At 39.6% G+C, this 13,895-nt stretch overlaps 1 protein-coding gene across 1 annotated transcript; it reads left to right on the top strand.

The window, feature by feature from the left end:
- Window positions 1-115: 115 nt before the first annotated feature.
- LOC125236647 (TRAF-type zinc finger domain-containing protein 1-like) lies at window positions 116-9,297 on the top strand. Its single transcript, XM_048143526.1, has 8 exons — window positions 116-377; window positions 2,224-2,360; window positions 2,788-2,878; window positions 3,207-3,364; window positions 3,967-4,393; window positions 5,942-6,087; window positions 7,852-8,069; window positions 9,168-9,297. Exons 1-7 carry the CDS (start codon window positions 343-345, stop codon window positions 7,974-7,976), a joined length of 1,119 nt encoding a protein of 372 aa, XP_047999483.1. The 5' UTR covers window positions 116-342; the 3' UTR covers window positions 7,977-8,069; window positions 9,168-9,297.
- Window positions 9,298-13,895: the final 4,598 nt, after the last annotated feature.

The raw sequence follows: 13,895 nt of genomic DNA, 5'->3' as shown, positions 1-13,895 counted from the left end.
ATGGACAATAACGAGTTATTTTTACCTGACAGTTGACAAGTAACCGTTATACCGTCGTTACCTCGGTCGTTATTGTCGTCACATCACTACTTTGACAACAACCATTTTCGTGGGATTCACCGAGAAACAAAATATAAAATAATTTCTATCGCTTTTTGTGATAAGAGGGTACATAAGTAACAGCAAGATTATTTGCCGACCTCATGTGTATTATTTGCGTTGCGAGAAGCGGCAGGAACCGCGTGATTTCTTATTTATTTCGTGGATTATAGGAACTTGATTAGTTTAAGTTTAAAGTTCGTTAGATAAAATACCTAGTAATTAAAAAGTTAAAAGTGTAAGATGGAAGAGGAGGATACGAAACAGTGTCCCAATTGGTAAGTACAACGCCATTCGGGCGTGTTGTGTAAATTGTCCTATTTATACTAACATGCGCTCTCACCGTTTATTTTTAGACGATGTAGAGCAATACAGCTGTTGTAACTGCTCGGGTTGTTTACCTTACTGAAAGAATCGCCGGAAAGAAATTGAAAACATTCTTGATCTAACTCGCAATGTAGACAGATTGTTTGCACACTTATGAATCAATGTTTTAATTTCATAATTTAACTTTCATTATTTTCTATACATTTAAGATATTCTATATAATTAACAGTTGAATTGTCTCACATTTTGGTAGTTAAGATTTAAAAAAAACCTTTTTACTTACAATGATCCGATCCTTTTTCCTGAATATCTTCTGCTTAAAATGATGATTGTTAAATTTATATTTATCAAATATAAAATTATTTATGAGTAGGTCCTTAATAATTTTTAAGAAAAAAAAAACCGCCGCCTTTGGGGTTCTGGTGAAAGCTACTTGCGAATGTTGGATTACGTATTTCGGTTCTGACCATCACCAACAGTTCCACTGCACCAAATGTCACTATTCTGGACGTAAGTGCATGCTGTTCTTATAAAAATACCAAAGTCACTATAAACGTGCCGTTCAGATTTGAGGAGTTCGGTTCTGACCATCATCAGCACTTCCACTGCACCAAATGTCGCTGTTCTGGACGTAAGTGCATGCTGTTCTTATAAAAATTTAAAAATACAGTTTAACTTACAGATATTTCAGACATTTCAATAAAAATTGTCATTGACATATCTTCTGTAAGCTTTCTTAGTTTATTATTAGGTAGCCTAACTTGCCATAAATTTGGTACTGCAATGCTTATAATCTAAATACTTAATGAATATATTTACATAAAAATATATTATGCAAGTAGCATCAGGCCCGGATCTATGGGGAGTGAGCCAAGGCCCTTGCCCCCGGCCACTAGCTCAAACTTCACCTAGTCGAAGGGGTGCCACATTTGTCATTTTTTTAGTTTTTTTCAATCCCCGAAAAAGTTTAGGTCCAGTACTGAGTAGCATATTCAAAATTAAACAAATTATCTACTGTTCCATCAAGTGGATGAAAACAAGTGTATGAAACTAGCACATTTATTATTGTATGAAATCCTAAGAAGAATCAGATTACATATAAATACTTTGGAATTACCCGTCCTATGAATTTGCTGCCATATCCAAATTGGTTTTAATTAATTCTTGTATATATACCAGTGCTCTAGGAAACGGATTTTGGAGGTGTAAAATCGATCTGGTTTAGGTTTAGGTCCTGGGAAACGCGAATTTTTGGATTTTCGAGCTGCAAGCAGAGCTTGGTCGCCCAGGTGCCTACTGTATGTATGTGGTGTTATAATGAGCCTATTGAACAATCAGTTTCAAAGATACTTTGTTGCAAATAGGAAGTAATGATTGTAATGAATAAATCCATTGTTGGTATTGTTTATTGAGAAACACTGAGAAGCTTGTGTTCAGCAATGTCTGTTTTATATTAAGTATATAAAACACTGAAACACTGTTGATTAACTGTACAAATACAAATATGAAAATAAGTTCTTAAGTTCTCATTTCTGAACAGTTTCTGTGTAAGGAGTTTAAGTGAAAAATACTATGTCTATTTGGCCTCATGATGGTGGTTTCATATGACTACATCATAATTCATATCATTTGACAACCATTATATCACATACAATCCATGGACCATGGAATGTGTGAAGCAAAATTAGTACTTCACAATGTCACGCTTATTATTACTTACTATTTACCATAGTCTGGTAAGCCATTTTCGTGTAACAATTTATAGGATCTGAATTCTACAACGATTTCATATTGCAGCAAGCGCGAGATACCCTCGATCAACTTCACGACGCACTCCGTGCACTGCGCGCGTAATTTACGCAACTGCCCCGTCTGCAAGGAGCCAGTGCCTCTTGCACAACTGCAGGAGCATCATGACGCTTTACACAAAGAAGGTACGGAATACAATGCCAAGTTCTAAGCAGGAGATCTCAATAGCCCCGTCCACACAGAGCGAGGCACGTCGTCGAGTGGCAAACGTGCTTTGTAGGAGGCAGCACATACGTTTGGCTCAGCTGATTAATCTGTCTCGGGCGAGGCACGTTTATAAATATTGGACGTTTGACGAGACGTTTTATAAATTACATTCGCGCGGCGCGGCGCTGGTGTCCGTTCCGCGTCTTACGACGTGCGTGTCCTATGTGTAGAATATAGTCCCTAAGAGCATCACTAGTATTACGGCATACACGACTACAAAAAAGCGAGTTCACGTTTGTTGTCTGCGTCAATCGACCAAGTTCTTTTGTTGAAGAAACCTTTGGAAAATGATTGACCCTGTCCTGTCTTACTATAATTTGCCTTAGTAATTGTTTTGTTTGACAGTACCTTGCAAGAAGTGTGGCGAGAGCGTTTGCGGGACAGACCTCGAGGACCACATCCGGGATTCCTGTGCGCAGACCATCAAGCCATGCAGGTCAGCCTTTTGATCCCCCTTCCTTCAATGAAATCTTTCCTTCACTCTTATTTCTTTCGTCCGTTTGACAACTTGGTGGCGCAGTCGGTAGTGACCCTGCCTGCTACGCCGCGTTCCTGGGTTCGAATCCCGGTAAGGGCATTTATTTGTGTGATGAGCACAGATATTTGTTCCTGAGTCATGGATGTTTTCTATATATATTATATATACCCACAACACAAGCCTTCTTGAGCTTACCGTGGGCCTCAGTCAATCTGTGTAAGGATGTCCTATAATTTTTTTTTTTTTCGTATTGCCAACATTCAGATTCCAACATGCCTTTCCCCAGATATTGCGAGCTAGAGCTCCCGCGCCACGCTCTGCCGAACCACGAGAACTACTGCGGCGCTCGAAGCGAGCAATGCGCAGAGTGCAAGGAGTACGTCATGATCAAATACCGGCAGCTACATCTGGACTCTAACCACGGATTTATACGCCTTTCTGACGGTAGGCCTTCAGGAGGTAGTTTAGTTCATTTGTGAAATTCACTAAAGTTTATGAAGTTGATGTTGTTTGCGCGGACCCGTCCGCTTTACTCTAAAACACTCCCTGAACTTAATGCAATATTACTTAGTGCGCGGTGCGGGTGCGGATCGGAGTCTAAAGATCCAGTAATCTAAAGGGTTGGCTAATAGATATTGCTGGATAACGTCGGCCACAACCCGAACGAAGCTCGTCTACGAGTTTGCTGAGTAACACATAAAGTACGATTGAACTCATCACTCTTTATATCATCATAGTTCAAGGAATCCATACTAATATTATAAAGGGTGTGTGTGTTTGTTTGTCCGTCTTTGATGGCAAAATGGAGCGACGAATTTACGTGATTTTTTAAGTGCAGATAGTTGAAAGGATGTAGAGTGACATAGGCTACGTTTTGTCTCTTTCTAACCCACTTCCCTAAATGGGGGTGGAAGTTTGTATGCACCATTTTGCAATTATTGTAATATCGTAATCTATACGTGTCAGAACTTAGTGATGGTCAGATTTATCAAATAAATACCGTATCCTATATTGGCTATATTTAATGTCTATTTTCTCCATTTCAGATCCCGTACCAATACCAATCAAAGCGAAACCGAATCCCATCACCAACGGTTACCCAGCGCCATCCACCAGTCGTCAAAACGGCACTAGACCTCGACCTCAAACAGATATACCTCAAAACGCTCCAAGATCTGACCTCGGACCCCAAACAGATATACAAAACGGTCTCACAAGATCTGATCTTGGAACCCGACCTCAAACTCAGATCAGACAGTTTCCAACTGACAATAGAGTCCAAGACAGGTTTTCAGGGTCAAGCAATGATAGGGGTATCAATGGAAGGATTGAAGCGACACCTAGCGGGTCTAGGGGTGAAAGAGGTAATGGGGGGGATAGAGAGAGAAATGGAAAAGTAACGGTGAAGAGAACGAATGATCAGCCGCAGATTAATACTAGCGTGGAGCCTAGGGAGAAGGTTCATAAGGATTTGTAAGTATCTTTCTTCTTTTTTTTTTTTAAATTAAAATAGATAACCTTCGCAAGTTCGATATAATTATTTTAGCACTCTCGTGTTTTTTCTATAAACGTAAACAGTTATGGCCTCCCTTAGACAGAATATAGCTTTGTTTATTCCGCAACTAAATGCTGGAATAACTTATCCCCGCCTCTGGTGCGCTGGAATTTTGTAGCTATTTTCAATCTTATATTTCGAATGCTGTTTAAATCCATTTCTGTAATATGCCACGTTGTCAAGTGCAATATTGTTTTTTTTTTGGCGAATTTTTAGTGTCTGTTTGTGTTTAATTGAATTCCAGTTCGTGTTATCCATTTATCATATATATACTATTTGACTTCGTTTCAAATAAGTTGAAAAATTTAAATTGAAGTAGATATCATACACGAAAGAAAAAACGGCAAGGCCCACTGGTGGCCGAGCTGGGAATCGAACCCGGGTCTTCAGTAGGGATGTTACGAATATTTGCATTCGCATTCGCATATGCGAATGATTCGCATTCTTTTAAACATTTGCATTGACATTCGCATTCGCTTCAAACGATGCGAATGTTTTGCGAATGCGAATGTGTGCAAGTCGCAGCTTGTTCCTCGCCCGCGCCGGCCGCTCCAATTGCTACTTGTCGACTGTCGACTCGCGCATGCGCAGATAGGTCAAATTCTTACGGCGTGAAGTTCGTACTACTTCGTACTCGGCATTTTGACCAATAGTAAGCATTTTAAATTTTTTTACCTAGCGGGTTGTTGGTGATTGCTTGGTTTTTATTTTGGTTTTTTATGAAATTCAGCACCTTACGCGGCTAACGTCTTTACCACTAGACCACACGCCCGCCACGCACGCTTGTATGATATCTATTTCAATTTATAATTTATATATATTAGTGTGACTACTTGAAAAAAGAACAAATCAAAAAATATTCAATAAATAATTTGATTTGTTCCCTAGTTGAAAAATTTAGTTTTAGATACATTTTTTGATTTTAAATCGTCCAGAACAGGCTACTTGCCTTCTAGTCAAATCAGCTTCTTTTTAAGAACTGTCAAAACGAATTTCAACGTTTTTCTAATATGGAATTAATATGAATTGAGTGACGTCACGGTCAACTCAGTTACTTTATATATTTCTACCTGACTTATTAAATATAAATTGGATTTAAAAATAACTTCTATCCATGTTTTCTTATAATTATCTGATGCTTTATTTTGTGCATGGTATAAAATATTGAATTTTAAGTACAGTACAGTCAAGTTACCTACTGTAACGATTGAGTAATTCTGGTATTTCATATAAATTCCATAGTGACAAATCGTGTCGACGGCTCAAAAAAAAAGTTGATCGGATCGGAAGTTACGGCCCGGCCACGACATCGGTCTAAGCGCGACAGCGGCGAGCGGCAGCCATACGCGCGAATGAAAAGTCCCATCGCCGTGTCTCGCTCTAATGTATAGCCGTCGCTCACCGATGTCGCGCTTAGACCAATGTCGTGGCTGAGCCGTTAAGTACCCTGTTCAAGTGTTTTCCAGACCGTCCCGCGGCGCCGTGAAGAAGCGGCCCGCGCCGCCGCCGCCGGCGGACCCTGTGCGCGACCTGCCGTACTGGAGTGCGCAGAGACGCGCTCAGGATGAAGAGCGGAAGAGACAGGAAGAGACCGCTTACAATCTTTCCGTTGGTAAGTTTCATCGAGCTTCGGAATTTTTTTAGCCGTAGTTCCTTAGAATGCTAAGGTTTTCTAAGGAACTATGGCTAAAAAATTGAAGCGCCGGTAGCCTAGCGGTAAGAGCGTGCGACTTAACCCCGGCTCGTACCTATGAGTTTTCGGAGCTTATGTGCGAAATGTCATTTGATATTTTCCAGTCGCTTTCAGTGAAGAAAAACATCGCGAGGAAACCGGACTGATTCCAATAAGGCCTAGTTACCCTTCGGGTTGAAAGGTCAGATGGCAGTCGCTTTTGTAAGAACTAGTGCCTACGCCACATCTTGGGATTAGTTGTCAAAGCGGACCCCAGGCTCCCATGAGCCGTGGCAAATGCCGGGATAACGCAAGGAAGAAGAAGTTCCTTAGAATGCTAAAGTACCGGCATAAGTACCTACTTATAGTATAGTACTATAAAAAGTGTGACCTCCCATACTACAAGACGAAGAGCGCGAGTAGCAAAAACTGATCGCTTACGATCTATCTATCTATCTGTTAGTAAGTTTTTCTAAAACGTGAAGTTTCATTGGAGTTATTCACGAGTCCGAGGTCATTTAATAAAAAAAATTAAACCCCAAACTGGAGCGCCGAGTTCTAATTCCTGACACTTATAAAATGCCTTGTAAATATTTGAGATTTTCTCAAATCGTTATTTAGAGATTATATAGAGCCTGGAAGCTAAAGTTGTGCCTGCTCGTTCACTGAAAAGATAGCCCAACTAGTACGATCTCCGAAGTGTACTAGTTCGTTCTTTTAGGACATTTAGTACAGTAGTACACCGAGAGAGCGAGAGACAAATTGTGCATATGGCGTACAGTAACGCTCGCTCGTACTAGCCGAGAGCTGATCGGCCGTTTCGCGCGCTCTCGGTCCGAGTCAGTCTGTTCTAGTTCGGTTGCGGTCGGATCACACGGATCGCTTTGCTGTCATTGTCACTTCTCGGCTCTTCGCTTCTTTCGGTCCCATTCTGTTGCGCGTGTGTGAATGTACTAAATGTACTAGAGAGCAGAATCATTTGGGAGTAGTTCGGTCTAGTACAGTGCAGGCGGGAATCGTGTCTTTTGTACTATTAGTACATGTACTACACAAGCGTACTGGAAGCTTTTGTTAGAATGTTGTTCTGTAGGTCCTTTGACCCATTTGTCTACACATATACATACATATAGTAGAACCCGGTTAAAACAATCACGTTTAATACGATTTCCCGCATATTACGTCATTTTACGCCGGTCCCTACAATTTGAGACTTGTTATCAGACATTTTTTCACGGTTAATACGATTCGCGTCCCCGTTTAATACACCATCTAAAACCACCCACCTTGCACTACTTTACAACTTTATTTATGCGGGTGACAACAATTGGAACTAATTGTACTGTACTAATTACGCGATTCTGGCGACACCGCCACCCGTAAAAATAAATTTCTAATTTGTCGTCCTAACTCAGCGGTTAGTGCGATAGTTCGTACCTACCTAGATACCTACACTTCGCTCATTATCACTGCTGCGGTGTTGAGTGTCGGTGTTGAGTTTCTGAATTCTTTGTCCCATCTTTGGATCAGTGATGTCAAAAATAAGAAGAAAAGCATTATCGCTCCAAGAAAAAGTAACCATATTAAAAGTTTACGATGAAACACAATTTTTTCACCTTTAATACGATTTCCCGTATAATACGCTTTTTTGGCTGGGTCCCTTCAGAATCGTTTTAAGCGGGTTCTACTGTATATATTTTCTTTCAGGACTCCCACCCGTCCTCTCCCCGGCGGCTAAACTCGACAAGCTTCGCAAAATGGACGCCCTCCACAACCGGGAAGTAGAAGAGACTATAGCCACAAGTTACGAGGAAGAGTGTGGCAACCAATAGAACCAGAGGACATGTATTAGGCGGGGAGCCAAACATACCGATCGATGATCTAAGTCACTTAAGGCCTATGACTGCACAACAGTTTATGAACAGGTATATAGAAAAATCAAAATATAAAATATGAGGGGTTTTCTCAAAAAACTGGAGAAATTCTCAATATAGAGGCTCTCTACAACTGAAAAGTAGAATATTATAAAATAAAACTATGGAAACGGATTAAATCGCGTATAATGAATTTACAATTCACCATCACCCACCCAGTCACCCGTTGACCACGAACGCTGTAAAGTGTTCGAAACGTCGGGATGAATTGTAAATTCATTATACGCGATTTAATCCGATTCCATAGTTTTATTTAATGAGTAACTATCGCGGTAACCGAAGACAATATTAGAAGACAATAGTCACAAGTTACGGCGCAAATTCGTACAATACATTTTCAAATTTAATACAATTTCAAATTTAATACAATTTCAAATTTAATACATTTCAAATTTAATACAATTTCAAATTTAATACAATTTCAAATTTAATACATTTTCAAATTTAATACATTTTCAAATTTAATACAATTTCAAATTTAATACATTTTCAAATTTAATACAATTTCAAATTTAATACAATTTCAAATTTATGCAATACATTTTTACTCTTACTCCTCTGGCGCGACGATTCAGTCTGTCTTGGCCTTTCCTTTTTCGGCTAACGACGCGCTATTTCAATATTCATGCAAAATGAGGTTTAATACAGCGTACATCCGATAACATTCTCTCTGCTATATTACTTTTAGGGTTCCGTACTTCAAAAGGAAAAAACGGAACCCTTATAGGATCACTTTGTTGTCCGTCTGTCCGTCCGTCCGTCCGTCTGTCAAGACCCTTTTTCTCAGGAACGCGTGGAGGTATGAAGCTGAAATTTATATCAATTACTCAGGTCTACTGTCCCTTGAAGCTGTGAAAAAATCAAACTTCTAAGCCAACGCAATCAAAAGATACAGCCGTTTATGCCGCAAATTTTCGACACTTGCAAGGGAATCAAAACCTACAGGGTGCTTCCCGTGAACTCAGAATCTTGAAATTTGGTACGAAGCAACGTCTTATAGCATAGATAAAGGAAAAATTACGAAAACCATAAATTTTTAGTTACATCACATAATATTTTTTTTTAATAATATTCGTTGTTTTCCTTCAGGTTCCAGGAACTGCAACTAGGCCAAGAGCGTCGTCGACCAACGAACGGGGCTACATCGCCAGGCAGCTCTGGGACTTCACCGGGGCGGTCGAACGCGAGTTCGGATCGCTTCAGTGAAATTAAGTCTTCATTACGCGAGTTGCGAAGAGGACTCAATGAGGTTTGCAATGTTTTATACACCGTGGGCCTGAATAACCTGAAAGTTTTTCGCCTCGCGTTTTTCATATAAAAATTAACAAAAAAATATGAAATGTAATTTTTAGACATTTTTTTTAACTATTTTTGAATGTATTTTCACGTAACAAGTAAATGTTATTCATAAAACTTGCACTGAAAATGAGTTGTAACGTTTTTTTTTCTAAAAACCTCATTTTTGAAAGGTTTTACTTCTCACTTTTTGATATCTATCAATGAGGATAGTGAGACTATTCTTCTTAATGGCACCAACGCCTTTAACTTATTCTAAACTTATTCTAATTTAATTAAGTAAATAAAAAGGCCAATAAGGATTTTTTTTCAATTGGTAATTCTGAAACTAGGAGATATCCAGAAAAGTTTATATGACATTATAGTCCCTAAACGTGGTCAGGAATAGACTGTTAAAATCTTTCGGATTGTACAAGTTTCTAATGGGTCTGCAACGCGCATTTTTTTTTTTTACAAAAACGGTACATGCCTCGGTATACATTTTTAAATTGTGACACCCCTTGAGTTTAAGGCGTCCATAGGTTACGGTGACCGCTTTCAATCAGTTTGCCACCGACGGTATAAAAAAAACATAAAAATTTACTCGCTTTTTCCAGGTTACAGCGCCATACAACTCAGCGTCCAATGCTACCAACACTAATATGTAAGTATAAATTGCATGCACAGATGTCATATATACCATAGATCAAGCAAACGTATCTACTTAGCGTGTCAAATGAACTCAGTGAAATCCACTGAGTTGTCCGTCTTTACTCGCAGCTTGCAGCTTTCGGGCGTCAATTTTTGTAAGTTGAAGTCAGCCAAAACATAAAAAATGCCTCGTTACGTGATATTCAATTGCAACAACACAAAAATTATGAACAATCAAGAGCCTGAGACATATTTAAAATTACAGGCAAGAATCAACTTCAGTACAAAATTTGACACGCTCGGCCCTTATACAAATATATGAATTTGTTTCTTCTATCTAAATTAAGTTCTGTGATTGCATGTATATATGTAAACACTTTATTGTACATAAGACAAGTTAGGACATAGAAATACAGTATAGTTATGGTGTACAAAGGCGAACTTATCCCTGTAAGGGATCTCTTCCAGTCAACCTTTGAGCGAATTGAGAGGAAAAACTAATTAAAACATGATAGACAAACAAACACTATGTACAGAAAAGAAAAATTTATAGTTCAATGATTACCCCAGTAATGTATACGTAGCTGACCGTCATGCGCGGATCCATGGGGTCATGAGCTCCCCTGGAGCCTAGGTTGGCCATACAAATTGACCTCGTGACCCCCTGGGTTGAGCACACACACCACGTGCCCCCAAGAATTTCAATACATAGGAAACATCCATGACTCAGGAACAAATATCTGTGGTCATCACACAAATAAATGCCCTTACCGGGATTCGAACCCGGGGCCCTACCCACTAGGCAAGACCGGTCGTCAATATAATGATAATAATGTGAAAACGCATTAACATTGAATATATTTTAACAGTACTTTCTTGTACGTAGTGACAGCAACCGCCTGTGTCCTCCGAGCCCGCCATCCGACGCCGATGACGCCGACACCGGTGAGCTGCGGCTGCCGTGCGAGTTCTGCGGCGTCCCTATACTAGCCGACGACTTAGTTTTGCACCAGGTAAGCTTTTGAGACACAACGATATAGAGTATAAGAGACGCGATTGTTTAACCCCCGACGCAAAAACGACGGGGTGTTAATGTTATAAGTTTGACGTATCTGTTTGCGTGTGTGTCTGTCTGTCTGTCTGTTTGTCTGTCTGTGGCATCGTAGCTCCCGAACGGATGAACCGATTTGGATTTAGTTTTTTTTTGTCTGAAAGCTGAGTGAGTCGGGAGTGTTCTTAGCCATGTTTCATGAAAATCGTTCCACTATGTCGCGGTCGGGAGTTTTTTCAAAATTTTAATTTTTGTATTTACACGGGAACACAGAACACCCCACTAGAAGCCAAATGCAAGCGATATTGTTCGAGACGCAAATCACCAATCCTTGCGGGGTGAGGCGGGCGCGCACGGTGCTGCCATTGGTCGTTTCAAATAATGGCGCGCCTTTATGATTAGCAGTAGGGATGGGAATGGGACATGTCTATTATAGACAATGGTACCGGTACCAGTACTGTGGTGAATTTGTTTTGCAACAAATTATAATATTATAATTAAATTATAATAAGGCCTAGTTACCCTTCGGGTTGGAAGGTCAGATGGCAGTCGCTTTCATAAAACTAGTGCCTACGCCAAATCTTGGTAGTAGTTTCCAAAGCGGACCCCAGGCTCCCATGAGCCGTGGCGAATGCCGATGCCGGGATAACGCAAGGAGGATGATAATTGTGATAGCATCTCAATAAAAATCATTCTAGTAACTAATAACTAAACTGTGCATTTTTACTTACGTTTACTAAGTTAAATAACCAACTAAATATTCTAAACTAATCAATGAACTAAATACCACTACAGACTCTACAGATTCTAGATAATTATTCACTATTACAAATCTGCTTTCTTTTATATTTCATAAAATGGTAGCACATGGTACGAACGGCAGTACGAAGTTCCCGCAACAGGCATAAACTAACATGGCCCCATGCCTAGTCGTTTACGTGAAAGGGATAGCATATCACATTGTTAACTCGGTAAAGAGGGATGGACGCGCCTCGGCGCCGCTCAGCACAACCATATTGACCAGTATAAATGAACTCCGCGGACAATAAACAATATTCAACAAAATAATTAATTTGACTTAACTGTGGAATGTTGTTCCATCTTTTTTACATGTAGAAGTGTTAGAAGACTTGCCACACCACTTTATGCTGTAAGAGACCATTGTTTGCAACCAAAATTGATTATTTAAGATTTTTTCCCGAGCGGACACGGACACTGTTAGCGGGTCGTATACTTGGGCGCTACTGATCGGTGTCGCACGCGTTCAAACTTTTATAAACCTGATTTGTCGTATGCTTGGTGACCGCGAGTCGCCCTGTAAGGGCCATCTTGTTGTATTGATCTGTGCACGGGAACGACTATCTTTTGTTTATTTCGATTGCCGATAGCTTATTAGAATAGAATATAATAGAATAGAATAATGTTTATTCAGGCAACACACATCATTGCATTACATAAGGACAAATAAAGTACAAAGAAACAATTATAAAATCTAGAAGAAGAAAACAATACAAACAAATGAAAAGAATATGTGAAGCTGAAATGGTCTCCACTCAGCAATGCAGTTGGCACGACTAGGCGTTGCCAACGGCGCTGGTATTCTGTGGAGCCAGCAAGGAGTGCGGGACGGCATATTGCGCGACTTAAGTAATACAATTAGGTGATACATACATACGTATATTACATACGTTATTAGCTTTTGGTGGGACCAAGCGTGCCCGAATTCAGTCAAAACGTCTAATAGGTACTACTCACAACTTTCGCGCGGCAATAGGCTACTTGCCTCCTAATCAAATCAGCTTATTTTTAAGAACTGTCAAAACGAATTTGAACAGCAAGTCAATATGGAATTAATATGAAATAGAATTGAGTGACGTCACGGTCAACTCAGTTACTTTATATATTTCTACCTGACTTGTTAAATAGAAATTGGATTTAAGAATAACTTCTGTCCATGTTTTTCTTATATTTATCTGATGCTTTATTTCGTGCATGGTATTTTAACTACAGTTAAGTTCCCTATTTTTGTAAATGGAAGCAACTACCACAGCCTTGATAAAAAAAAAAACTAGAAATGGATTTTTTTTGTTATAACGATACTTACTGTTGTCATACAAAAGTCACTCAATAGTGCCACATGCAAAACGGTTGACATAGACGGTGGCGCCCCCATTATCTTCTACTCTTTTTGCTAGGCTGAACTAGGTATAACCTAACCACAAACTTAAAATTTTGAAAAACCCCCGACCGCGGCATAGTGGACCGATTTTTATGAAACATGGCTAAGAACACTCACGACTAACTCTCAAACAAAAAAAACTAAATCGCAATCGGTTCATCCGTTCGGGAGCTACGATGCCACAGACAGACACACACACAGACAGACAGACAGACAGACACGTCAAACTTATAACACCCCGTCATTTTTGCGTTGGGGGTTAAAAACAATCAGTCATGTGCACCGTGTTTTAAGATAAAAAAAATTGGCAAGTAAAATGCAAGCGCTATTTTTTAGGAAACTCGAAAAGCGCTGGAAATATTTAGGATATTTTTTTAGCATGATTATTTGAACCCTCGTCGTTCGTTTATAAAAAAAAAACTTTCTACAGGATGTATTTTGATAGCGGGTCAGTGAGACAGCTCTGTAAACTGTAAAATTAATCAATCTTTAAAAGCCCTTCTTCATTAATTTCAAATCGAATAAATGTCCGTAAAAACGGTTTTCGCGTAGCTGCACTCACTGACCCGTTCTCTATCTAACTACAATATAAAAGATAATTCATTATTGTCCCGGAGCTGTAAGTTCACATTTTTGACACATGACAGCGTCCACAAAACGT

This window comes from Leguminivora glycinivorella, chromosome 19 (genome assembly GCF_023078275.1).
Source record: "Leguminivora glycinivorella isolate SPB_JAAS2020 chromosome 19, LegGlyc_1.1, whole genome shotgun sequence".
NCBI lineage: Eukaryota > Metazoa > Arthropoda > Insecta > Lepidoptera > Tortricidae > Leguminivora > Leguminivora glycinivorella.
This window is presented reverse-complemented; position numbering and strand designations above follow the sequence as displayed.

What these genes read in the sequence shown, in the direction of transcription:
- LOC125236647 (XM_048143526.1), top strand. Translation starts at nt 343, where the DNA reads ATGGAAGAGGAGGATACGAAACAGTGTCCCAATTG. An exon ending in CAGACCATCAAGCCATGCAG is followed by an intron (nt 2,879 to 3,206) that starts GTCAGCCTTTTG and finishes GCCTTTCCCCAG; the next exon opens with ATATTGCGAGCTAGAGCTCC. An exon ending in CGCTTACAATCTTTCCGTTG is followed by an intron (nt 6,088 to 7,851) that starts GTAAGTTTCATC and finishes ATTTTCTTTCAG; the next exon opens with GACTCCCACCCGTCCTCTCC.